Source organism: Aplidium turbinatum, chromosome 18 (genome assembly GCF_918807975.1).
Source record: "Aplidium turbinatum chromosome 18, kaAplTurb1.1, whole genome shotgun sequence".
Taxonomy (NCBI): Eukaryota; Metazoa; Chordata; class Ascidiacea; order Aplousobranchia; family Polyclinidae; genus Aplidium; species Aplidium turbinatum.
The window spans coordinates 3,577,032-3,602,535 of NC_137489.1; the positions used below are offsets into that span (position 1 = coordinate 3,577,032).

General features: G+C 38.7%; 1 protein-coding gene across 1 annotated transcript; it reads right to left on the reverse strand.

The window, feature by feature from the left end:
• Positions 1-1,217: 1,217 nt before the first annotated feature.
• LOC145787552 (uncharacterized) lies at positions 1,218-16,126 on the reverse strand. Its single transcript, XM_082599315.1, has 11 exons — positions 15,963-16,126; positions 14,055-14,109; positions 13,161-13,329; positions 12,554-12,668; positions 11,815-11,999; positions 10,531-10,686; positions 9,728-9,805; positions 5,435-5,572; positions 4,970-5,074; positions 4,373-4,540; positions 1,218-3,482 (listed from the first exon to the last, which is right to left on the reverse strand). The coding sequence occupies exons 1-11, from the start codon at positions 15,967-15,969 to the stop codon at positions 3,318-3,320; spliced, it is 1,341 nt and encodes a 446-aa protein (XP_082455441.1). The 5' UTR covers positions 15,970-16,126; the 3' UTR covers positions 1,218-3,317.
• Between the last annotated feature and the right edge of the window lie 9,378 nt (positions 16,127-25,504).

A 25,504-nucleotide genomic window follows, 5' to 3' on the forward strand; every position in this document is an offset into this window, starting at 1 on the left:
ACATTACATGTATTTAGCTTCCATTGTCACACCCCTGGTTGCCCATTTCACCACCCCTGATACACATGAAGTTGCCCTTTTCACCACCCCTGATACACATGAAACATCCACATTACATGAATTTAGCTTCCAATGTCACACCCCTGGTTGCCTTTTTTACCACCCCTTAGTTCGGATTTCAAAACGACAGTTGAGATTTGGAAAGAGTGCTCAGATTTCGTTTGGATTTCAAAAGAGAAAATAAATTTTGAAAGAGCAGCTGTAAATTTTATAAGAGCAGGCAAATTCTCATTTTAAGCCAGGTTTTTTTCCATCGAAATTTGGAAAGCGACTAACATAAAAAATTAGCTTGGTGGAAAAAAACCTTAGGTGTTCCGAAAAACGGTTCCTAAGAGCATAAAAGAAATTCTAAATTAAGTGATGGAGGTTTATCCCCAATTTTCCAAGGATATATGGACACAAAAGTTGACATCGCAGAAAGGGGGAGTATCAAATCATATCCATATTTTAGTAATTTTGTTACAACTGATTTCAAGGCAATGCCTAAATGCACCAATCGAAAGCAAGAAAGTAACTTTGCACAATTCACAAAATTGTTCATCTGATAACTGCATAAACAAGACACAAAGTGGTATAAAAAAATCTTTTAAAAGTGACTGATGCATTTAAACAAACCTTCAACTTATACATCATTTTTTATTTAATTATCTTTTGTTATATAGTGTTAGAGTGGACTTAGAGATGATAAATTTAAAAAATCCTTATTTTTCAAATTTTTTCATGGCCCCCTTGTAAAAGGCTTATAAATGGCACACTAGGGGGCCATGGCCAACAGGTTGGGAACCCCCGATTTAAACAAACCTTCAACTTGGTCGGATTTTACACACGAGACAGCAGCGTGGAACTTTTATTTGAAACTTCTAAAACCAAACAGTTAGTTGCAATAGGCTATATGAGGATTGTAGCCTAATCTTGCAAAGTGTAATCAACCCTAAAAGATATTGAGTTGAGGCCAACACGTCTGCACAACCTACTAAGGATGTTTGTGTGACTAATAGTAACACTTCTTTTGAGAACCCTCAAAGCTTTCACTGACTAGCCGTGGAGCGTATTGAACCGTAGTTGTATTCTGGGACCTCTTTCTACATTTTCTCCATCACCTTATGCACTGTTTGACACCAAGAACAAGAACACAATAGTATTTCACACGAAGAAAACCTACTCACAATTGACTTTTATATTTTGATTTTTTTCGAACACAAGGATAACACACTAGTAACATTATATCGACTTTATGCAAGTTACACTAGTAACATTATATCGACTTTATGCAAGTTACACTATAGCCTTCTATAGATTAAAACATAACGATAGTGAAATGTGACAGTCTGAAGTATAACTGTAAAACATGCGTGGAACTTGCTTGCTATTATAAAAATGCAAATTGTTCTATGAAAGGTACCGACGTCACAATTCTTATAGTTGCACAAACGATACGCATAGGAAAACTACAATATTTCAATAAATTCAAAACCACAACAGTGTTTGTGCACTAAACATCCATTCTAACGTCAACATTTTCATATGAAGTAGACTACATGCGAGTATCATACATACTACATACGACTATCGTACAATACAATACAGTGATCGCATGTGCCATATACAAATTATACATATGCAGTAGGCTACTCGTGCAACAACGATCTGATTTCCCAAAGCTTGTTGTGTGGTCACGTAAGCAATAAGAAACATTGACTCGAACCGATGCGCATCGTGCTGTGGCACTTGTGAAATATCAGCATCACTTGATTTCACCAAAGAATGGAAGGTCTGCGCGTCATGGGTTATGAGACCAAAGACTGGCTACTCACTAGTAGCCTTCCAGTGTAGTTCGGGAACATCGTGAATCTGGGATGGTAAAAGGATAAACCCTCGGCCCCAGAGGCTCACACGAAGACGACGACCGCTTTTTTTTTAATCATTACGCTTTAGTATGGGCTTGGTATAGGCTGCATCATGGCTGCCTGGAGGTGGCTATAAACATTTGAAGTTTTATCCAAACAGCAAAATCCGTCATTTTTACATTGATTCAACGTCTGCACCTGTTGAATCAATGTAAAAATGACGGATTTTGCTGTGCTGTGTAAGTTACACTCATTGGAAACACTAGCCACGATCTACAATCAATAAAAGTAAAACTGAACTGAAATTTAAACCATCACCAATAAACAGAACAAATTCATATGAATAGTTAAAAGTCTAGTTAAAACTTCCATGGCACTTTTGTGATATCTCTGGCAAGAAAACAAAATGACGATTCCATCGCTTGGGCGTGTACAATTTGCAGAATTTATTTGAATGCTGTGAATATAGCACTGACATAATCGGCTTTCAATAAACATTGTTGGAAACATTATTTAAAAGCAGTGAAGGCAAATTTCCAAGTTAAGGCACGATTGGGAATAAAAAAGCAAACGATTAATTGTACGAGATGATACTTTGTTCAATAACAATACTCTGTTGTTCAACTTAAACTAATAAAAGAATACAAGCAAATACACCAGTGTGTAATAAGTTACCAACCAAGGCTATTTTTAATGCACAGGTTTTTATATAAATAATATTATTCAATTTGAGATTGCATGCAGCGAGATAAAAAAGGATGTTCCCAAAAAATATACACACAGCCTTTCTACAACGAAAATGTGCAACTCATGCCGTGTGGTGTTGGTAGAGGTAGACACTTTAGCGAAGGACAGTTTTCCGCGCTAGCCAGTTGCCACCATCGCGGTGCGGTGCACCGGTTAAAAAAGGTAACCTAGAACGATTTTAACGGCAGGGGGCGGGAATCGAACCCATTCTATCGAAATGACTTCATCCCTTGCCAGAACCCTAACTCAATAGTCAACGTTGCTGATGACCATACGTTCACATTGTATCAAAAATCTTTCGAAAAGAACGCTCACAATATCACGTGCTGAGTCACATGGCTGTAATCAGTTGATTCGCAAGGAAAAATGCCCTACGTTAAAGTGTCGACCTGTGGTACTACAACTATAGCACCATTTAGGAGAAAACACAAATAGTTCGCCAGCGCGTTTTTTGTAGAAAATGATTTAAAAAATTAAATTTTAAAACTTTGAAAAACTTGGTAATGTATTGGATGAATCCACAATTTGTACAGTACCGATTGGGTGAGGAAACTACCCACAATTCCGTGCTCTGATTTTCGGCAGCATATTAGCCTAAGCTTTCTGACAAAGCAAATCCAAGGGTGTGTACAAAACAGGACCAACCTCTTGCTCACGAATCCGTTAGGAACTGATACGAAGGCTATCCGCTTTCCGGGATAACTTATCCCAATGCCGAGACTGCATTGACTTGCTCTTGTCAATCTCCGTCTTGAGGCCACTGACGTCATTCTGCAAGGTGTGCATGTGCGCCTCCATACGTAAGATTTCAGCTTCTCTCAAGTCAAGCTGAAAATAACAATGAAACAGCAATTACAATCTACTGTAGCCAGGATTTAGATTTGGAAAACGAAAATAAAGCCAAAATCTGTGCCTTACTTCTCACACAGCACTGAGGGTTTTACCGAAATATAGAGGGATTTTCTAAACAAGGATTGAACCAATGTCTTTAAAACTTCGGCAGAATAATCTCGCTATTCGACTACTCAGTCCATAATAAGATAAAATCAGTTTTAGGTGTACTGAATTTCTATAGTTTGTTATACTTGAAACGTATCACATCTGGGGAAGGTTACTGACAAGATAAGAATTTGTCATTCTTTTTTTTAAAGGGGTACTAAAGGAAAAACCTGACTTGGCGATTTTCCACGTTCTTTGTGTTTAACATGCTACCATAAAACGATTTTCAATAAAATTTTGCCCCATTGCGGTCTGACCACCATTGTGCGCGTGCTTTTGTCAGAGCTTTCAAAACGAAATTGAGCCTGAGCAACGAAGCGTGCGACTGTACAGTCTACGTCATAAAGGCTAGCAATCAACCGATCACGCAATAATTGTTGCTGCGGGCGATTTGACTGTAGGCTATGTATGTATGTACATCAAAACAGCACATTTTAACATCAAAACAGCAGACAGTTTGCTCAAAACATCAGATGTGGTAACGTGGCTTTTGTTATTGCTGGCTTTTATGACGTATTCTCGAGCAGTGTTTGCACGTTTTGGTCATTTTGAAAAAAATGAAAATAAATGAAACACTGGACTTTGGGCCTTGCCAGCGCCATTGAAAACAAATTTTTTTCGGTAATTGTTTTTGAAATGTATTCTTGAATGTTCAGTTTACTCATTTTAATGCTTAATTCCGGTTTGAAATTTTCCTTTAGTATGCCTTTAAGTCAAACCTTTTTCTGGAGTTGAGCGATGTGCTCCACAAGGATCTGTTTATCTTTCCTCAATTGTGCGTTATCGGTGTCCGCGCGGGAGAATCGAGCTTCCACCTCATCCAACCTGCTTTGCACAGAGCGGTTGTGGAATTGTGTACTGGACAATCCATCTTGTGCTTTCAGCATCTGAACATAACCTAACGTTTAGAAGACATTATTTGTACGAACATTAGGCGATCAACTACGATCCAATCTGCAGGCGTTGAATCAATGTAAAAATGGCGGATTTTGCTGTTGGGTAGAGCTGAGTAGCGTTTATCAACAACCAGCTTAAGCCGAGTGTCGAACCAGGTTTGCATTAATGGAAACCCAACGTCTTATCCGCTGCGCCACTCTGTCACTCAACTAAACAATAAGTTGTGATAAGAACCAGCTTTTGTATACAAAATAACAACTGGCGCTAATATCGTTGATTTTGTGAGGACAAAATTTAATCTTGTTAGCATTGAACTAGCTTGAACAAAAGTGCCAATAACTTGTCATGGAGGATTTTTACTATTACATGACTAGGCGCAAGGTTCTACTTGGCATTGTGTGATGACAGCTTCCACCAACCTGAGCCTCTAGTTCGTGGTACTTCTTCCTTTCGTAATCCAATAACTCTTTGAATTTGTTCAGTTCCAAAGTTAAAACTTGCTCACTCCCACGCAATTCTGTGATCTAGACAACAAATTTTCCAGCATTATAAACAGTGGTCATCCTCGTAACACTACATGATCATTCATTTTGTTTCAAAGAAGCCTGAAGTGTCATGAGGATAATCACTGTTGTTCGTAGTACTACCAAATAACAATAACGTTAAGAGGCTATCAGCAGCATAGCTGACCAACAGGATCATGTCGTCCCAGTCTCTGGCAGTGTAAATATGAAAACAGAATCCCTTACATATGTGCTTGTTCACTTGCAAAAATACAGCTTCATCATAACAATGCTCAGCAGGCTCATTTAAGTTGCGTAATGTTCTTAGCCCAAACTTGTAGTCACACAATTAGGCACCAACCGCAACGTTCCCAGTCCTACCTGTGACGTATGAGTGGCAGCTCTCGAGTCCTTCTCATCCAGCATCAGTCGCTCATGGTCCACTTGCTTGGTTAGGTCCAGCATAGTGGAGTGGAGCGACGCGTTTTCGTGGGTGAGTTTGGACACGTTTTCGACCATCTGAAGCAACGTACAAAGTTAACGATCAACAAAACTCAATAAGGCTTAATGGTTAGTGGTTAGTGTGTCCGCCTCTGAATCGATAGGCGAGGGTCCGATACCCTGTCGGTGTCGAGTCGTACCAAAGACTTTTTAAAAGTGGTGCTGAATCTTATAATAGATTCGGGTAATAACCTACTCAGCTGCACCTCTTTTCAGCTGCATAGATAGTGTCTGCTTTGTAAAGCGCTGAGGAGCAACGCATTCTGTGATGGATACCGAGCTATATAAAAGCAAGCATTATTATTATGATAAGCATCAGTGGTGGCCCTGACAGCTATGTATCAAAGGCTGCAGTGTCACTTTTAATGAACTGAAAACGAATAGGCTATACTACAAGTCTCTTCAAGTAAAATTGATGGTGCAGAATCGTTTAATTAAAGGATAAGATGACGTTTAGAGATACTGCAAATATTTTTAATCAAGCAGAAAGGTATTTTGCAGCTCCCCCAAAATAACAACTGGAGACATCAGTTAGTAGTCCAGTTTTAATACGATGATGTCCCCGTTACCGAGGGTGGCCGGATTCACCTCCAAGTGCCGCAATCGTCTTCACACCCTGCCTCCACATCGATCTGTCTAGCGCGTCCTCTCTTGTCAAGCCCACCTTGCTGCTTTCTTCCTCAACTTGCTTTTTCCATGTTTTCTTTGGTCTTCCTTGTTTTCTACGACCCTCCACTCGCAACTCCAGCGCTCTTCTCAAAACATCATCTTCATCCCTTCTCAAAACATGCCCATACCACCTCACTCCATTCGCTTTTGCCAACTTATCAACACTCTCATTCAACCCAAGCAAGCTCATAAGTTCTTCGGTATTCCTTTTGTCCATCAGCTTTACACCACACATTGCTCTCACCATCGCTCTCTCAGTTCTTCTTAAAATCGCCAATTCGTTTTCCCGTAAGCACCATGTCTCACTTCCGTACAGCATTGCAGATCTCACACAACTAATATAAATTCTTCCTCTCATTTTCAACGGAAATCTTCTACCACATAACAACTCTCGACACTCTCTGAATTTCACCCAACCAAACCTTCCTCTTGCAGTCACTGCCGCTTCACAACCACCACTGGCATTCAATCTATCTCCTAGATAGCAAAAGGCATTTACTGATTCAACTTCGTCATTCAGCTTTTCAACAGGACCAATCATTCCTTCCTCAATCTTCTTGCATCTTTCACATTCAAAACCATCTCCAGATCTGCATGTCACTCTCTTCATCTTTGCACATCTTCCATGCACCCATTTCTTGCATTTCGTACATGTAACAGAATTTGCCATCACTCTTCTTCCGCAGACGCCACATGGGTCAATTTTGCTCATTGTGATTTCCCCTTCCGTTCCGCTTATTACGACCTTTGTCTTTTTGATGTTCACACGCATACCTTTACATTCAAACGACTCCTTCCACTTCTCAAATTTCCCTCTCAGATCTTCCATTGTGTCACTCAACAAAACCAAATCATCGGCGTACAGTATCTCCATTAATGAATCTTCTCTTACACATTCGGTAATCACATCAATCACAATGGCAAAGATTAGAGGAGAGAGGACAGAACCCTGGTGTACACCAACCTTCACCGAAAACTCGTCTGAGAGGGCAGATCCAACGCGAACTCTCGTCCTTGCACCGTCGTAAAGACCCATTACGGCTTGCACGAGAGCTTCTGGCATTACTTTTTTTCTCATTGCCCATTCCATCACTCTTCTTGGAACTCTATCAAACGCCTTTTCCATGTCCACGAAACACATGTACAAGTTTTTACCCTTGTCTCGATATTCCTCTTGCAACCTTCTCAAAATAAAAATAGCATCTGTCGTTCCCTTCCCAGGCATAAATCCACACTGCATCTCGTCCAGCTTCACCACAGATCTTATTCTATTCTCCAACACCCTTTCCACTACCTTCATTGCATGCTCCAACAGTTTTATTCCCCTATATGACCCACAATCCATTACATCACCCTTTCCCTTGAAGATGGGTATCACCACACTCATCTTCCATTCATTTGGCATTCCTTTTCCATCTAACACACGTTGACTGATTTCCTGCATTGCTTTCAGTCCTGTCTCTCCACTTGCGCGTATCATTTCCACAGTGACTTCAGATAGTCCAGGAGCCTTCCCCGATTTCATTTTCTTCATTGCTTGCGTTACCTCCTCTCGAGTAACTCTCTTTAATGGACCTGCTACCACGTCGGCTTCCACATTTTGATCCCAATCGTTTTCCTCGTTCATTATCATCTCCATATGTTCTTTCCAAATTCTTCCACGATCTTTCTCACTGAAACCAAGTTTTCCATCCCTTCCTTTAATACATCGTCCACCATCTACATCTTTCCCATCCCGCTTCATAACCTTCATAAACTTATATACTTCGTTAGGACTGTTTTTTAATTTGGTCAATTCCTGCTCAGCTTCTTTCTTCATAGCTTTTGCAACTATTCTCTTTGCCCGATTTTTCAATTGCTTGTACTTGAGCTTAGTTTCTTCTGATCTATTTCTGCACCAAGCCTTGTATGCGACTTTTTTCTCCCCAATCACTTCCCTCACATCTTCATTCCACCACCACGTATCTCCTCGATCCATCCTGCCTTTTGTTTTCCCACAAACTTCATCGCAAGCTTGCAAAACTCCATTCTTGAAGGATCCCCATACATCATTCACATCGTTGTGAACAAGACTTTCAACTCTCTTTTTAAACCTTTCTCTTGTGTCGGCATCTTCTAACTTCCAAACTTTTCTTTTGATCACCCTTTTTTTATTTACAGTTTTCTTCAGACCTTTCTTGTCCAAATCGATAACCACCAACCTATGCTGAAGTTCGCATGGTATCGCTTTCACATCTTTGATCAGTTTTCTGTTTTTCCTGCATACCAACCCAAAGTCAATTTCGGTTTCATTTCCACCTGCACTGAAAGTCACTTTTCTTCCTTCCTCTTTCTTAAACCAGGTATTTGCAACACACAGGTCCTTTTCATCACAAAACTCAAGTAGTCGCCTTCCATCGCGATTTCTTTCTCCCACGCCAAACCCTCCATGAACACCTTCAAACCCATCAATTTGTTGGCCAACGTGGCCATTAAAGTCCCCAAGACCCAATACAATTTCCTGATCACTTCTTGTGCTCCATTCATAGGCCATTTCATCATAAAACCTTTCTTTTTCTGCATCGGATCTTCCACTTTGTGGTGCATAAGCACAAATTATTCTCATCACTACATTCTCGACCACCATCACTATCGCCATTACTCTGTCACTCTGTCTACGAACCTCAACAACATTTTCATATAGCTCTTCCTTTACCAAAATCCCAACTCCTCCGGTCCCAATATCATTGCCCGACCACCACAGCTTGTATCTCCGTCCTTTGACACCCAAAAACCTGGCTCCTTTGTTCCTCCATCGGACTTCCTGTAAACAGCAAACATCTACCTTCCTCATTCTCAGCTCTTCACTCACCTCAGTACCTCTACAACGCAAACTTCCAACATTTAGACTTCCCAGTCGTATCCCTGAATTTTTAACAGAAACGTCAGACAACCCGGAGATTCTTCGCACCCCCTGCCCATTTAAGGGCTGCCGGGGACTGGGGGCCATTCTATTTTTGACACTCATCATTAGGATTTTTTGGTGCATGTTTTTCTACAGGGAGCATGCCCTTGCTTACCCCCAACCTCCATTTAAAGACCGGAGTGGTCTTGATGACCGGATGCCTCTGCACGACAACTAACGAGTTCGGCCAACCCGGGTTTGACTTAAGTTTTCCTTCTTGAAAGATGTTGCCATTGTAGCCGTTGTAGCATGTAGCTATCATCCGCCTACGCCGCCAACCTGCCTGGCACGGGCATCAATGTCAGAAGTGAGGTCCAGAACTACCAGCGGGACGTGTTCCGGTGCCAACGGGCCCAGACCTGGAGTAAGGTGCTACCTCTCCTCCTGATATTGAGGATGCAGTTTAACGTCATACCCAGGACAAGGGACATCAATGACATCACAAAAGACACAAAAGACATCACAAAAGACATCAATGATAGTTATAAGCGTCAAGTGTAAAATTATGCCAGTGATATGTTATCCACCATACTATAAAATAAAATGAAACATATATTCACTTTGTCTTTCATGATTCGGTCTTGGGTGGCCTGAAGTTCAGTGGATCGAAGTTGTTGTCGCAATGAACGGATTTCGTCCTGTACCAAGCAAGCGTAGCGTTGGTGCGATTAAGATGCGTTACATTTACATTACAATACATCCGAAAAGCGGTGGGATGGCGCAACGGATAAGGCGTTGGCTTTCCAATTATGCAAACCTGGTTCGACTCCCGGCTTAAGCTGGTTGTTGAAAAACACCGCTCACCTCTACCCAGGGTGTAATAAATTGGGTGGGCGTAGTTGCAGAAGTAAAGGCGGCCGAGAGAAAGGAACTGACCACCCTACTCTCCTTAGTGCCGAAGGCTTAGTATAATGAAAACCTTATCTTCTCATTCCCCAAAGCTCAGTATCTGAGTATGGGACCTTTACCTTTACATCCGAAAATAAAAATTTGACCAAGAAAGTTTTAAAATTAATGTCTTGACAATAATCAGTGCTAAAATTCTTTGAGCTCCTGAGGTATTGAAGCCCACAGACCACAACGTACGAGGTCTTGGCACAACGATCAGCAATATAATGATTCTATTCATTTTTATTGATCTCATGAATAAAATCGAAGCCAATTAATAAACACACATAATTTTTCTTTTCTGAATGTCAAACGTTGTGATGCAGTTTAGATAGTTTTATTTAACAATTCTTCTAAGCTTGAGTATATAACTCTATTTGAACTCTCATTTGAAACCATATAACGACATCTAGCTTCATACACGTGTATGACATTTGAAAAAGTTGTTGTTGTCGCCTAGCAACCGGGTAACTACCTTTAGTTCTCTTGATATCTTGTCCTGGATTGCCATCGTGCTGGTGTTGAACTTCTCTTCAAGATAATGCATCTCTGATTGCTTCCGCAGGCATTCGTTCCTTTTCTCCTCCAGCAAAGCGCTCACCTCATTGTGCTGGGTAACTCGCTGGTCAAACTACAAGAGTGGATTGACACGAATCAATAAATCGAAACCTAACACTTGAAAAATGTTAAAACCTTTAGACCGGTGCCCACGGAACACGGGCTCCCTGATGGTCAGAAGAAAATTTCAATCGTCTCTATTCAAATGAGAATGTTGAGAAGTTGGCAAAAGCGAATGAAGTGAGGTGGTATGGGCATGTTTGGAGAAGAGATGAAGATGATGTTTTGACAAGAGCACTGGAGTTGTGGAGGGACGTAGAAAACAAGGAAGACCCAAGAAAACGTGAAAAAGGCAAGTTGAGGAGGAAAGCAGCAAGGTGGGCTTGACAAGAAAGGACGCGTTTGACAGATCGATTGATGGCAGGGTGTGAAGGCGATTGCGGCACTTGGAGGTGAATCCGGCCACCCTCGGTAACGGGGACATCATCGTATTAAAACTGGACTGCTACTACACTATTCTGTGAATGCATTACTTGTGTCAAAGATAAAAGTACTGAAATTTACATATTTAACAGCTGCTTTGCAAAGTTTTTATTTAGGGTTCCCTTTTAACTCATTTGATTGAGCTCTCAGCGACGCCTAGTGGATGGAATAATTCACAGACAACACTTCAACGTCCGAAAACTTCACTCTGTCCAGCTCGGTAACCGAACCTGCCTCAGTGGTTCAAAGCCTCTACAAGTATGCGAAATTGCCAGGATTAGGCTCTCAAAGAAGATTTCTCGGTCCGAAGATAAAGACTGTCACGACAAGTCAATTAGTCTTGGGGCCTGCACTCTGCAGACTTGAAAAGGAATTTGCGACTAAAAATATGTTGGTAACCACGCTTAAGCCTGTCTCAAAAGAATCTTATTTTTAAGTAGAGAAACATTGACAACATTTTTGCCACGTTCATGCTGTCACCATCCGATTTACCCAGTCAGCGTCACATGGAAATGTAGCCTAACTGAGAGGACAGCTCTCCTTCTGCAAGTTAAATGTTGAAAGCTGAGCTTGCAATATTTTGCGTAAAAAACGTGGCACTGCGACAAAATGTGGTCTGTAGGTTATGTCTTTTTTTACGCCTCTATGCATGAACTTCTGGATACTCCGTAAATCAAATTCCTGCTTTCAGCTAACGTAGACTTGGAAACTCTGATACCTGGGCTTGAATCAAGTTCCTTGAGTGTCTTTCATGCCGCAGTTCAGTTGAAGTTCGTTCAAGACTCTGTCTCAAAGAAACGATCTCGTTGTCCTTAAGAGCAATCTCTCTGTCAGCCACCTCCTTCATCTTCTTTAGTTCAACAACCTGTTCGGTCAGCAACATCTTCTCGCGACGAAAATTATCTGGAAGTTATGAGAAACAAGTGACGAAAGAATCCACAAATCCCCAAAAAATAATTATCATCATTTTTAGCCTGTGGTGGCCCACTGCTGAGGGAAGGCCTTCCACTTTTTTTGCCAATCTAGTCAACGTGTGTTTTTGTATACCAGTTCGTTGTTTCAAAATATAATAGACTAACATGAAAAAAATGGGTATAAGTAAGACTTTAGAACCCAAATGAAATAGTTTCAAGGAGTGCACGAAGTGTCTGTGAGACAAAACGAGCACTTTCCAATATTAAAACTTGTAAAAATAAACTCTACTTCAACATCACGGTTTGTATCAAATTGCTATGCTAGACGGCTATCAAAGTAGTATAGCTCAAATTTTAAAACAAAAACGTAAAAATCGTCAGAAGATATTGAAATTTTATTTGGTTCCGACACATTTGTAAGAAGATAGTTCAATTATTATTTCAAAAATGTTTTTCCTTGAAGCATTTGGATGCCTTGTGCTTTAGAAGCCTTGTCAAAAGCGAGATGTCTTTGTAGAGGAGAGAACTTTATTTGGCCCTTACCTTCAGTGGCATGAAGTTCGCTTGAAACTCGTGCTTTCTCATTGGTCAGCATCGATATATTTGCATCTCTGCGGGAGACCTCAAGATTCATCCCATCGAGACTATTCTGCATTTCCTGGAATAGAACGGAAATTTACCAAAAAAAAAAAAAAAATATTCTAAATTAAGTGGTGGAGGTTTATCCCCAATTTTCCAAGGATATATGGACACAAAAGTTGACATCGCAGAAAGGGGGAGTATCAAACCATATCCATATTTTAGTAATTTTGTTACAACTGATTTCAAGGTAATGCCTAAATGCACCAATCGAAAGCAAGAAAGTAACTTTGCACAATTCACAAAATTGTTCATCTGATAACTGCATAAACAAGACACAAAGTGGTATAAAAAAATCTTTTAAAAGTGACTGATGCATTTAAACAAACCTTCAACTTATACATCATTTTTTATTTAATTATCTTTTGTTATATAGTGTTAGAGTGGACTTAGAGATGATAAATTAAAAAAATCCTTATTTTTCAAATTTTTTCATGGCCCCCTTGTAAAAGGCTTATGGCACACTAGGGGGCCATGGCCAACAGGTTGAGAACCCCCGATTTAAACAAACCTTCAACTTATACATCATCTTGTCGGCTTCCTTAGTCATTCTGGGATGGATGTCGGTAGCACGTTTTGATTGTTCTCTCAAATACTCAGCTTCCAGTTCAAGGAAATATATCTGCTGCTGCAAATTCTTGATATATTCCGATTCAACATCTTTTAAAGTACTGCTTTTCCTGTAAATGGTTTTTAATTATTATGCAAGTTGTTATGCTTTATAAATTTTTATTTTGAACAAAGAAGGCCCAATGTTTGACTTAGTAGAAAAACAAAATTATCAATAATTAATGCTAAAAGGACAGATATTGATTGAGTTGGTCTGGTCATGCTGATACATCTAACCACTAAATTGTTTGTCATTAATTTATTGCCAAGAAGAGTGTTTGTATAACTGTTTGAAGCGATGATACCACTAGCAAAAGTTTTCAAACGTGAAACTGAAAATTAATGTACCTGGCAAGAAAATCTTTTTTTAGACCAAAAAAAAACATGTGGAAAAAATTAAAAGTACATGGAATACCAAAATAAAACATTGTCACTAAACTTTTCATTAAAGGCTACATTTGAATTCCTCAAGGATGATAAAATAATCAAAAAAGTAGAGAGTACCGTTCTAAATGGGCAATAATAAACTTGAGTTTTTCAATTTAATGGTGTTCTTTAATTTTTTTGAAAATAAAATTGCTTAAAAAACCTACTTTTTAAGCATAGGCCTAGGCTATTTGGTACGCATAACCACTCAGCCGCCTATGATGCCATTGCAGTACAAGAACATTCATATTCCATTTCCAGTTAAATAAAATCAATCATTACAATGCAATTCTATTTGTTATCTTAAAAACACGAAGACAATTAAAGAGGTTGTGAATGAAATTCATTTCACTAATCTTTGACAACTCACCCCTGGGAAAAGGCAGGAGATAATGTCACTTTCTTTTTTGATTTGGTTTTTGCATCTGAAAATTACATACATAAGTTTTTGAAAATGTTGCAGGCTATAAACAGTACGGTATAGCATAATTGAGTCTGTAATATAATAACAAAGACGTTGTATGAAAATAACACTTATAATTAGTTGTTTATGTAAATCCATTACACTGTGCTGTGGGTGAATGGTCTTGCAAACATCAATGAATTTTAACTTCTCAATACTGAAGCAATTTTTGCAGTGATTTTTAAATATTATAATAGGCAACCAAATTTTAATTATGCTTGGTTTAGTTGTGTGTCTGTTTTAAAGAAACTGGGTTTGAAGGAATGAAGGTAGCACAATTAGTAATCCATATTGTCTTTTTTTGTGATACGTTACACTAACAGCAACTTGTTACATTCTAATATCCTTGAATATCTCTTCAATAAGTCAAAAAAATTCTCAGAATTTATCTTGTTAAATTAGGAAAGAAAGTCTAGTTTAAGATAAACCAAAAAAAATCACTTTTAGCGGCATCAAAGTTCGAAAGGATTGAAAGCTGCCAAACAGCTCGTCATTCATCGACCTGTTTATAATATTTAGCAGTGGCATACAGTGACCATTTGTTCAGGTGTTCACATTTTTTAAAAATTTTTAAACACATACTTGATTTGCACAGTGACTCTTTATACATATCAGTGATTTTCAATCGCAACCCATTTGGCCACATACAGCCCTCAACTATTTTTCTGGCAGCCCTCATCAATGCAACAAAAACATTATTTGTGCTAGAACTACTACTCAAAATGGCGAAAATACATGGTTGTCACATTACTTACATGTTAGCAAAGGAAATGACTTAAAATAACGTTTCTCCACACTATGGATACAGAGCAATTAGCTGTTATCAGGAAAGATACATCAGACTTTAACATTTGCGAGCAATTTCTCACTTTGTTCCATTCATGGCACAACAAAAAGGATAGGCTATATATGTTTCGTGAATGTCATTCAAGTCTTCTACAAGCACATTTAGACCCATCAAAGCTGTGTTCAGTTGCAACAGAAGAGTGTCCTTCTATGTTAAGGAAGAATCAAAGTCTTTATGGACTTTGTTAACAGATGGCATGAAGAGGGTAATGGTACTCCTTACAGTAAATTGGATTCATGCAAATGCGCTTGATTATCGCAAGTTTAAGCTATTTCTGGCATATATTTAGAGCTACGTCATGCTCTTGACATGATCAAACTAAGGATGCTGTTCGCCCCGATAGCTCAGAGGTTACGCGCCCGGCTCAAGATCACGTGGCGCAAGTTTCACTCTCGGGATGTGCTCTTGAGCAACGCATTTTCAAGACTGCTCTCCATTCAGCGGCACCTAGTGAATGGAATAATTCCCAGGCAACAACACTTCAACAATTGAAAACTTCACTCTGTCAGTCTCGTTAACCGGCCCTGCGTCAAGAGCCTCTACAAGTAGCCTATGCGAAACTACCAGGAATAACCAATCAAAGCTTTGTCAGTCTGAGGATAAAGATTCAAAAACCAACCAACCATGTTGTAATAGCGAAATCAAATTATGATGAAAAAATGAGGCTGGTTAACCGTTTCTGGGAGTGAATAGTAAAGCTTATTCTGTTAAAATCAAGGTCTTCTTTAGCAAATATCAGGTGAATGCATACTCAAGTAAGAGTATCTATGAATTTCAAATAATTTACTTAACTATACAGTATATGACCATTGTAAAAGCACAAAATCTAGGCAGTAGGTGATGTGCACACTAGCTCATTAAGTATGATTGCAAAGAAATTCAACAAATTAACGCAATGTTTAAAAAAGAATAATCATGATGATAAAAATTGTATTTGCATTTTACATTTCAAGTAGTAGTAATCTTACCTGCCATAATTTTGAGATGTGGATACTTTATGTAGATTAAACCTAGTTAGAATGAATTATCAATAATTTTTTATAATAATGCTAAATCAGTGTTTTTCAACTTTGTTGCAGTGATCCAAATACTATTAATAAATTAAAGGCAAAGCTTTAGCTACCCAAGTTTTGCAAACTAAAAACAAAATTATAAGTTAAAACATGTAGCACATACGACCAATTTATTTTAAGCTTGGTTATGCAGCTCTACCCAAATACTGTTCAATCTACGGTTTATGGATCAAGAAAATTATCTCTCTACCAAAATTAAAGTATTAAAAATGTTTGCTTATGCTCCAATACTTCACTAATATTACAAAATATTAAACATTGGCAAATACCTTACCAGTCAAATATGGACAAAATGCAACTGAATGGTGTGCTTATGCTTATTTAGAGATTATTTCAGCTGCATTTTAACAATGCAAGCTTTGCAAAATCAATGAAGTTAATTAATGGCATGCAGCAAAAACTAAGGATAACAGGTCACCTAACGTTTGTTATAAAAGAAAACAGTAACTATAGAAATAAAACATTCTTAGAAACTGGCTGTGCCTTTACTTAAGTAAGGTAGTAGGTAGGCCAAGGGTGCTTTATTTTTATTCCATGCTAATGAAATAACTCGGAAATATCTTCAATACTGTACCGTACTCATTTATATTTTATTCTCAACCTGAATTTTTGTTTGCTTTTTAATTATAAACTACCGGTCAATTACCTCAACATGATACTAATCCTTCTGAAACTGAATAGTCTATATAGGGAAATGTTTTTCAAAATTCAAATGGAAGAATCAAGCTTAATAAACTTCCAGACTTTATATTGTAAACTTATTTTGTCGTATTTTAAGAAACATGCAATCTAGTGCCTCTAAAATATTTTTGTTAATGGAAAATTGTTTATGAAAAGTTTGCAACAAATTAACAATAGACAGGAAGTCGATTCCGGCTTTGCGCCTATGAGAAAATTGACAAAAGGATTGTTGTAACTGTTGTCAGGCAACAAGACATAAATGTAGAAATCAAGTATGGCAATATGTTTAAAACTCCTGGTCAATCTTTTCAAAAAATAAAAGGCCCAAAACGTAAAAAATAAATTGATGTTGAGAAAATGTTTCGAAAACTTAACTGTAATAATTTATTTCCAAAAAAATTCCTTAAAATGAGTTTGATTTTCAGATTTTAAAAACTACATTTTTTGATCAAGTATGGCACAATTAAAACTCCTTGAATATAATATTTATTTGCATCAGACAAAGCTGTCCATATCCAAAACAACGAAATAATACCCAAACTGCAAATGCACAAATAACGAACAACAACAACAACGAAATAACAACAAAAAACAACGAAATAATACACAAACCGCAAATGCACAAAATCTCACTAAATAATATATCCTTGAGACTCTTCCTGGGCTCCTGAAGATGTTTTTGTATTTGATTTTCATCTCGGTGCTTTATGAAAAGAATAATTTGCTTAATTTAGATTAGTTTTTTTCAGTTAGAAATAACAAAAACTCCAAAAAAAGTTTGAGCTCTAAATAGTCACAGAAGAAGTAAAACAGGAAATTGCACAAAACAACAAAGCAACAAAAATAATACATAGTCGGTTTCTATAAGGTACTGTAATTGTGATGGTCTAAATTGCTACATTGTGCTGATGTTTGCATTTTTGGCTCATTCCATATTACTGTTGCTCTTCTTTGCTATGAGCTAAACGCATCAAGACGTGTTCCCCTTACGACCATCAGCACTCTTGATAACGCACCATGGCCGATCTTCATAGCAACTGTCCATACAAATCTTAAATATATCAGCTAAAGCTATGTGGGCTAATTAAGCTATAGCCTAAATATATGTTGTTTATTTGTTTGTTTTTTTTTTGTAACATTTTCTTTTTTTATTTCCCCTTTATATCTTAAATTTTTCTGAAGGTGTTGCGACCGTGCCAAATTTCTTTCAAATCAATAACTTACTTCGGTCTCAAGCACGTTTTAACGTTCGCGTTTTGTCGCTTCTACCCTTTTCTCGACCTTTGCTATGTTGACGTGTATTGTTTTGATATGATGGTCAGAAATAAAAACAACTGAACTGAACTGAACTGAACTGTACGGTATATATTATTCGATATTATATTATTCTATTCTATTATGATTGATGAGGACACACGTACGTGTCGAAAACGTTTGAGTTTATTTTAATTATGTAAAAAAGTATGTTAAACCCGGTAAGGTTACTCTGTTTTATTGCTCTATCTATATTATTGTGTTGGCAATACCAAGTTTTGGAGAAAAAATACTGTTTCTATAATACAACAAAATTTCAGGCCTATCAATTTCGTTTTTGTAAGTGAGACTCAATCTATTTTGCAATGTGTGTTGAAACAGGGAATTGTTGAGGATTTGCCAATTTTTTTTTGATTTTTTTTTAATGTTGAAACAAAATAAATTGACTTGACTTGATCGAATGTGCCCTTAACGATTATATTGATTGTAAATATAATGAAGCGTGACTGATGAACTTCACTCAGTGACACTGTGACGGCATAGGCCTACTCTCTAAATTTCTGAGGAAAATCATTGGGAGTCTGCATTCTGCAAAGCGTTATGAGCTCTAACGTCCAAAAGTATGCTTTCGCAGTGAAAGGTTGTGGCGTGAACCGGGTAAGGTTACAAGAGTTTTTCTACCGTGTAAGATGAGATACTGTACCGTATGTAAGGCAGCAAAAAGCAATTATCGATTCTGGAAATTTAAAAGGATAATTACGACAGTTTTGCATAGTTTTATAAGTTCACTTGCATTTATGTGGACTGCTTTCATTTCTCGAAGAACCACATTTCAAGGACTGCTCTCCATTCAGTGGCTGCTAGTGGAAACAGCAAGGGCAAGGCATCAGATGGACACCGGACCTTATGAAGAGATACCGTACTAAAAAAGGCCATCATTCACTTCAGTGGAGGTAGGACCAAAGAGTCTATCTCCACACAGAATTGTCTAAAACCCTCCTTATTTTTTTATTAATATGTGTGTGAGGCTAAGGTCTTGGATCTTCAAGCTGCTTTCAGTTATATAAGCAAGGCAGTGGCTATTTGACCGGCGCCGGTCTTTGAATCTGAAACACTATTTGACCGGTCATGACGTCACTATACAGTCACTTTTTTTCTTTTTCTCTTTCAAAGCAAAAGACGAGAAGCACGTATATATAAGTTCTAAATCCGACCGTTTTATTCAACTCGTTACGTAGCGCGAGCGTTACGTCGCCGGCTCCTGTTCTAGAGGGACTAAGTTCGATACTACCCGGAAGCGTTCCTTTTTCTATTATTTTTTTTTAACTAAATTTTAACCCGAAGTGCATTTTTGTAGTTAATTTTTAAATTGAGTTGTCTACAGCCCAATTTTTTATGTCTTTTCAAATGTGAGTAATAAAGTTAGAGTTTTTTTAATTTGCTGAAATTTGAGAATTTCTCTGGGTAATTTTCCGTTTGGGGCCGTGCTAACTATAGCCTACTACATAATTTTTCATTCAGGCACGTTTTAAACCTTTCAAGGTTTTGCCACCTTTTCCCGTTCATTAACGTGCTGGTAGGTCTATATCGATTTTTGTAGTTAGTATCTTTTTCGTCCCGGACGCGTTAATGACGAAAAATAAAATGTTTGATTGATTGTTGTGACCGTATTTGCCGAACAAAACATTACATTTTTGCTCTCAACAACAAGTAGTTATATACAATGCTTCTTTTAAAAAATTGTAATGGTATGTAAATGTAATGCAACTCAAATTAAAAATTGACTACAAAAGTGCACTTCGGGTCAAAATGTAGCTAAAAAAACAAATTAATAAAAAAAAGGAACGCTTCCGGGTAGTATCGAACTCAGGCCCTCTAGTATAGGAGTCTGCGACGTATCGCTCGCGCCACGTAACGAGTTGAATAAAATCGTGGAATTAGAAGTTATATACGCGCTTCTCGTCTTTTGCTTTGAAAGAGAAAAAGAAAAAAAGTGACTGTATAATGACGTAATGACGGTCAAATAGTGTTTCAGATTCAAAGACCGGCGCCGGTCAAATAGCCACTGCCTATAAGCAACCCTGGGTCTGCACCTCAACCCTAGAGATAATGTGATGGCTTGTATGGCAGCCTGCCCCAAGTCCACAAACACATTAGGTCCAGGGTGGGATTCATAAAGTTGCACATTTGCTGAAATTTAGTTTACTTGCTGCTTAATCCTTTGTTTTTCTTTGGTAAAAATCACAAAACAATGAGGTATCCTATTGAAATCCAAATTAGGAAAGAAATCTCATTTGTCATAATGCCATTTTTTTGTAAAATTGCTTCAATCATATAAAAATTTGAAGTGACAATTATTCAAAAATAGTTTTTCCATTTCTGGTATATGGTCATTCCCCTAAGCATGAATTTTTTTTCTGAAACACGAAATATTTTTCATCACCCACTCTTTAATTCTGAAGATATATTTTTTTGGTAGTAATCCACTTCTAGCTACTTGCGTCTACCTTACAAAACAATTTATTTCAGGTGACAACTCCATCAACTTCGGAAATACGGAAAAAGATCGTGAATTGGGAGCAGGATTTTCGTGGAATGGGAAAAATCCCTAATGCGCAACATGGGAAATTCGTAGATACAACAAATCTTTCAATTGCACGTTTATTTTGGAATAAATTTGCTTCCATTTGACATGGTTAGCTCCTGCATACCTAATGATTATTTTCACATAGTTTCATCCAAAAAAAAAAAAGTTTAGCATAATGGATCCCGAAAACAATGCTGGTCTGTAGGAAAATATGTATAAATTACGGCGGATCTGCAATTTTCCTAATTCTTATTTATTTAGTGAAAAATATCAATCCAAGCATTTTAAAGACTTGAGAACACAATAGCAGTGATGACATTACTCATCAATTGATTGATTGAATCTTTATCCTCCACTGGGAAAGCTTCTTGCAGAGCTTAATCCTGGCAGTTTCGCATACTTGTAGAGGCTTTGAATCACTGACGCAGGCCCAGTCACCGAGATTGACAGAGTGAAGTTTTCGATTGTTGAAGTCTTGTTGCCAGGGAATTATTCCATCCATTAGATGCCGCTGAATGGAGAGCAGTCGTTAACGTGCGTTGCTCAAGTGCACACACCGAGAGTCGAACCAGCGGCGCTTGGTTTTGAAGCTCCTTCGTTCTTGAAGTCACGTGCTAACCAACTGAGCTATCGGGGCGGACGCCATTACACAACGCAACAGTGAAAATAAAGAAATTAAAATGAACAACACAGCATAAGAAACACGAAAACAACACGGAGGAATTAAAATGATTTAACAAAGTCTTCAAATATTTTGATTCGCTTTGCGTGACGAGTGCGCGCAAGACGTACCATGGCATCATAGTTAGTGCATTGCCATTTGTTGCCTTAAGAGGCAGCATGGATGCAACAGATATTACGTCACAGTCGTCACGTCTTGGGAAAATGGAGATGTCCGGATTTAAATCATCCGGGACATTTTGCATATTTCAAACATGGATTATGTTCTTGTTACTGACAAATAAACCATTGATTGATTGACATTTGTAAATTTGTCTCCGGCTCTGAACACCCCACACTAGCCTGTATAATATACATGTTTAAATAAGTTTCTACATTCTCTAACGCATAAAATCTGAATTATATCTGCATCCTAGGCAAAGGCTACGGCACCTCTTCATTACACTTCCTTACCTTTTCCATGACCAGATCAAAACGGATATAATAAAAGCATGGTCGCTCTTGCGCAATGGTAAAATTGCTCGAATGCGCGATATTTTTATCGCCATCCAGCGGTTGCTGTTTTGAACTTTTATTTGCCACATGGCGCTAGAGTATTATTTTTCGATTTTATTGGTGTTTCAATGGCAATTCTAGGTTAACCTGAAGAAATTTAACAGCAAAGTTAAGTTAGTGCAGGCGGTCAGAAAGTTTTCAATTTTATTAGGGACAGAGTTTTGGGCCTAGGTGAAATATTTGCTGATTGCTGGAGTCTGAAAAGCGGTTTTTGTCTCATTTTTAGTGCAGAAATAGGGATAGCAATCTTCCTGCCTGTGCCATTTCAGTTTAAACAAACATTAGCCTGTTTTATTTGAAATTCGTGTTTTGTGTTATTTTACCAAAAATTCGTGTTTAGGGGAATCACTATATAGTACTAGATATGGTATTTGCCACACATATTTTTCTTACTTATTTTATAAACTTATTTTTGATTTGATAGGCCAGACCATTGTTTTACTGCCATTCATTGCCTAATGTTTTATCTGCATAAACAGACGAATACATTATAAGATTTAAAGTATATACTTCTTCTTCTTCTCTCATATTGCCGCTATATGTCAGGGCATCCGTTGGTTAGTCACTGCCTGGTGTCGTCATCGATAGAAATTAGGCCTTCCATACCATGGGGTGGTCTATATAGCCGGCAATCCTTGATAATGTGGGCTGCCGTCTGCATTTCGTCACACTCACAAGCAGCACTGTCTGCCAAGCCCCAGCGCAACATGTCTGCACCATAGCGTCCAACACCAGTGAGCAAACGGTTACGCCTTGATGAGGCAAGTCTAGAGAGGCCATGTCCCAGCTGGTTTTCGCATGGGGATCTGAATACTTGGCGAAGTGGGGACGTGCTGCTTGACCATTGTTCACACCACGACGCGTGGCACCACTGTTTGCTAGGGCTTCCACCAGAGGCTGCCAGAAGGTCTTGTGCAGCGCGTACAAATGGCTTTCTTGATTTTAACCGCTGCTTTGGTGGATATCTCAGCGTGGTTGTGTGTAGCGGATGGCCAGGGTTTAGGGCTTTACGGCTCAGGGAAAGAACAGCACGTTGGCGCCGTAGTGCAGCTGGCTCAATGTTTGCAAGGACAGGCAAACAGTCAGTTGGAGTTGGGCGGAGGCAACCTGTGACAGTTCGCAGGCAGTTGTTGATTGGTACATCGACAAGGTCAGTATAGGCACTTCTGCACCAAGTAGCAGCACAGTATTCAGCAGGGGCGTAGACTAAGGCTAAACCACTTGTTGTCAGCACCGAGGGGCTAGCACCCCACCTTGTACCAGCAAGACGTTTCATGAGAGCAGTACGAGCTGTCACTTTTCCGCGTAAGTGTTCTAGGTGTTTGCGGTATGTAAGGGACCGATTAAGTCGAACTCCAAGGTATGTGGGTGTGGCTTCGAAAGGAAGTGTTCGGCCGTTATTTTGGATGTTAATTTTCCTGTTTGAGTCTCTATTACATAGGTGGAAGACAGAAGTCACCGTCTTCGCTTCACTCAACTTGAGGCGCCATTGGTGCAGATAGGAAGATAGAATGTCCATATCCTTAGTCAAGGTGTTCTGCACTGTTTCCCATTTGCGGTGAGAATAAGGAAGCCAGGTCATCTGCGTATGCGTATTTATTAGAGGAAGTATTTGGAAGGTCATAAATGTAGATGTTGAACAACATTGGAGAGAGAACAGATCCCTGCGGAACTCCGTTTCTTAAACGTCTATGTCGGCTTTTCTTTCCGTCGTTGGTTTTAAGGATGAAGCTGCGGTTAGAGATGAGACTACAATAAACTTAACCATGTGTCTATCTGGGATTATCTGCAGCAGTTTGTAAGTGAGACCCCTGTGCCAAACAGTATCATATGCCGCAGTAAGGTCGAGGAAGACCGCTCCCGACTTCAAGTTGGCCTCAAACCAGGGTTGAGAAAAACCCGGGTTTTTTTAAAAAAGCCCAACCCGCCCTGGTTTTTTTAAAAAAACCCGGGTTTTTTTGGGTTTTATTGGGTTTTTTTAAAAAAGATGCAAAAAAGGTAGATTCATGCTTATTTCACCTCAAAACTACTTTTTACGAATGAAGTGCCTTTCACTCACAGTACATGCTTGCATAACTCAATAAAATAATGCACTAAAGTTGTTGTTGTTTGAATGTTGCATCATCCATTAATTTCAAGATCAAGTTGGATGTTGCATATCCACTGATTTCTATACCAAGTTGATGCTACCGTGGTAGAAATCACATTATTGCATCATTTGCTTTAGATTTGAAGGCAAGGAGCATTTATGCCATCATGTTTAAATATTTTTTATCATTTATATATACATACTATGTATAGTAATGGATGAGCAATTGAGCGATTGCGTGGCCAATGGCCATTTAGGCAAATGCTCTGAAACAGCCAAGCGTTAGAATCCAGAATCTGCGGTCCACGACATTAAGGCGCGAACAAAACGGCGCAGAGGCAAAACGGCGCAGACAAAACGGCGCCAAAGTCAACGTAACCAGCTCAGAACCTTTTCCTCATTTTGTTAACATTTTTTGGTCAATTCCTCTTTGTCATGAGTTGCCAAGGGTGGTGGGGGGGGGACTTGTATACCAGCTCCAAAAATCCTTATTCACACATATACTTTCGTTATGGTTGCAGAGTATTATCGTTCTATAAATTGAGCTTGTTGCGTTGACTTTGGCGCCGTTTTGTCTGCGCCGTTTTGTTCGCGCCTTAATGTCCTGCTTCGCAGAATCTGTAATTGGTAAATAGCCTCCTAAATTGCATTTCACATCATATATACAGACTACAGTAGAGTAGTACTTTCAGCAGTTTAACTATAAGGCCTTCTTGCATAAATGAGTTTTAGTGTAGTATACACAAAGGGGCATTACTTGATTTCTGTGTACTGTACAATATCCACTGCGTTTTCAGTTTATTCTTGGAAATTTACTTCACAATCACATCCTTAAGTCCTAATTTAAAGTTTGTTTTAAGTGCCTTGTAGTGTTTTTGTTCATTTTTTTAATTTTCTAATAAAAACTGGACAAATATGATGCTCTGGGTTTTTTTATGGGTTTTTTTAAGTGGGTTTTATTGAAAAAACCCACCCGGGTTTTTTTGGGTCGGGTAAAATACCGACAACCCTGCCTCAAACCCATCTTCGATGTTTTGTGTCAGCAAGGTTACTTGGTCGACTGTTGATCTTCCTCTCCTAAACCCCGCCTGTTCTTGTGGGAGTTTGGGGTCAATAACGGGTTCCATTCGTCGATGTAAGACGTGCTCCAGTAGTTTGAATGGCATGCACAATAGGGAGATGGGGCGATAGCTCTTTGGGTCAGTTACCAGTTTGTTTGGTTTTGGGACTGCAACAATCAATGCTTTCCGCCAGAGTTTAGGGATCTTTAGGGTTCGCATGCAATGAGAATAAAAATTTCGTAGCTAATTAATCGTTTTCTTTCCTAAGTTTTGTATGAATTTGGGTGAATCAGGTCTGGTCCTGGGGCCTTCCCTGCTTTCAGTAACTTTATGGCTTCATTCATTTCTTCGGTCGTAAAGTCTTCAGTTAGTTCGTTGTTACGCGTGTCATCCTTCCACATTTCTGATGTGAGGCTTGAGAGTCTGCGTTGAAATTTGCGGTCTATTTGTTGGTGTCGTCCATTTTCCACAACCTGCGATGCAATGGCATTAGGTGTTACAGGACATTTCGAACAAGTTCTGGAACTTC

Excerpts from the sequence above, each read along its gene's own strand:
- LOC145787552 (XM_082599315.1), bottom strand. Across the intron at positions 9,806-10,530 it reads AGATATCAAGAGAACTAAAG|GACGAAATCCGTTCATTGCG; the intron begins GTAGTTACCCGG and ends TGCTTGGTACAG. Across the intron at positions 5,075-5,434 it reads CTGCCACTCATACGTCACAG|ATCACAGAATTGCGTGGGAG; the intron begins GTAGGACTGGGA and ends TTTGTTGTCTAG.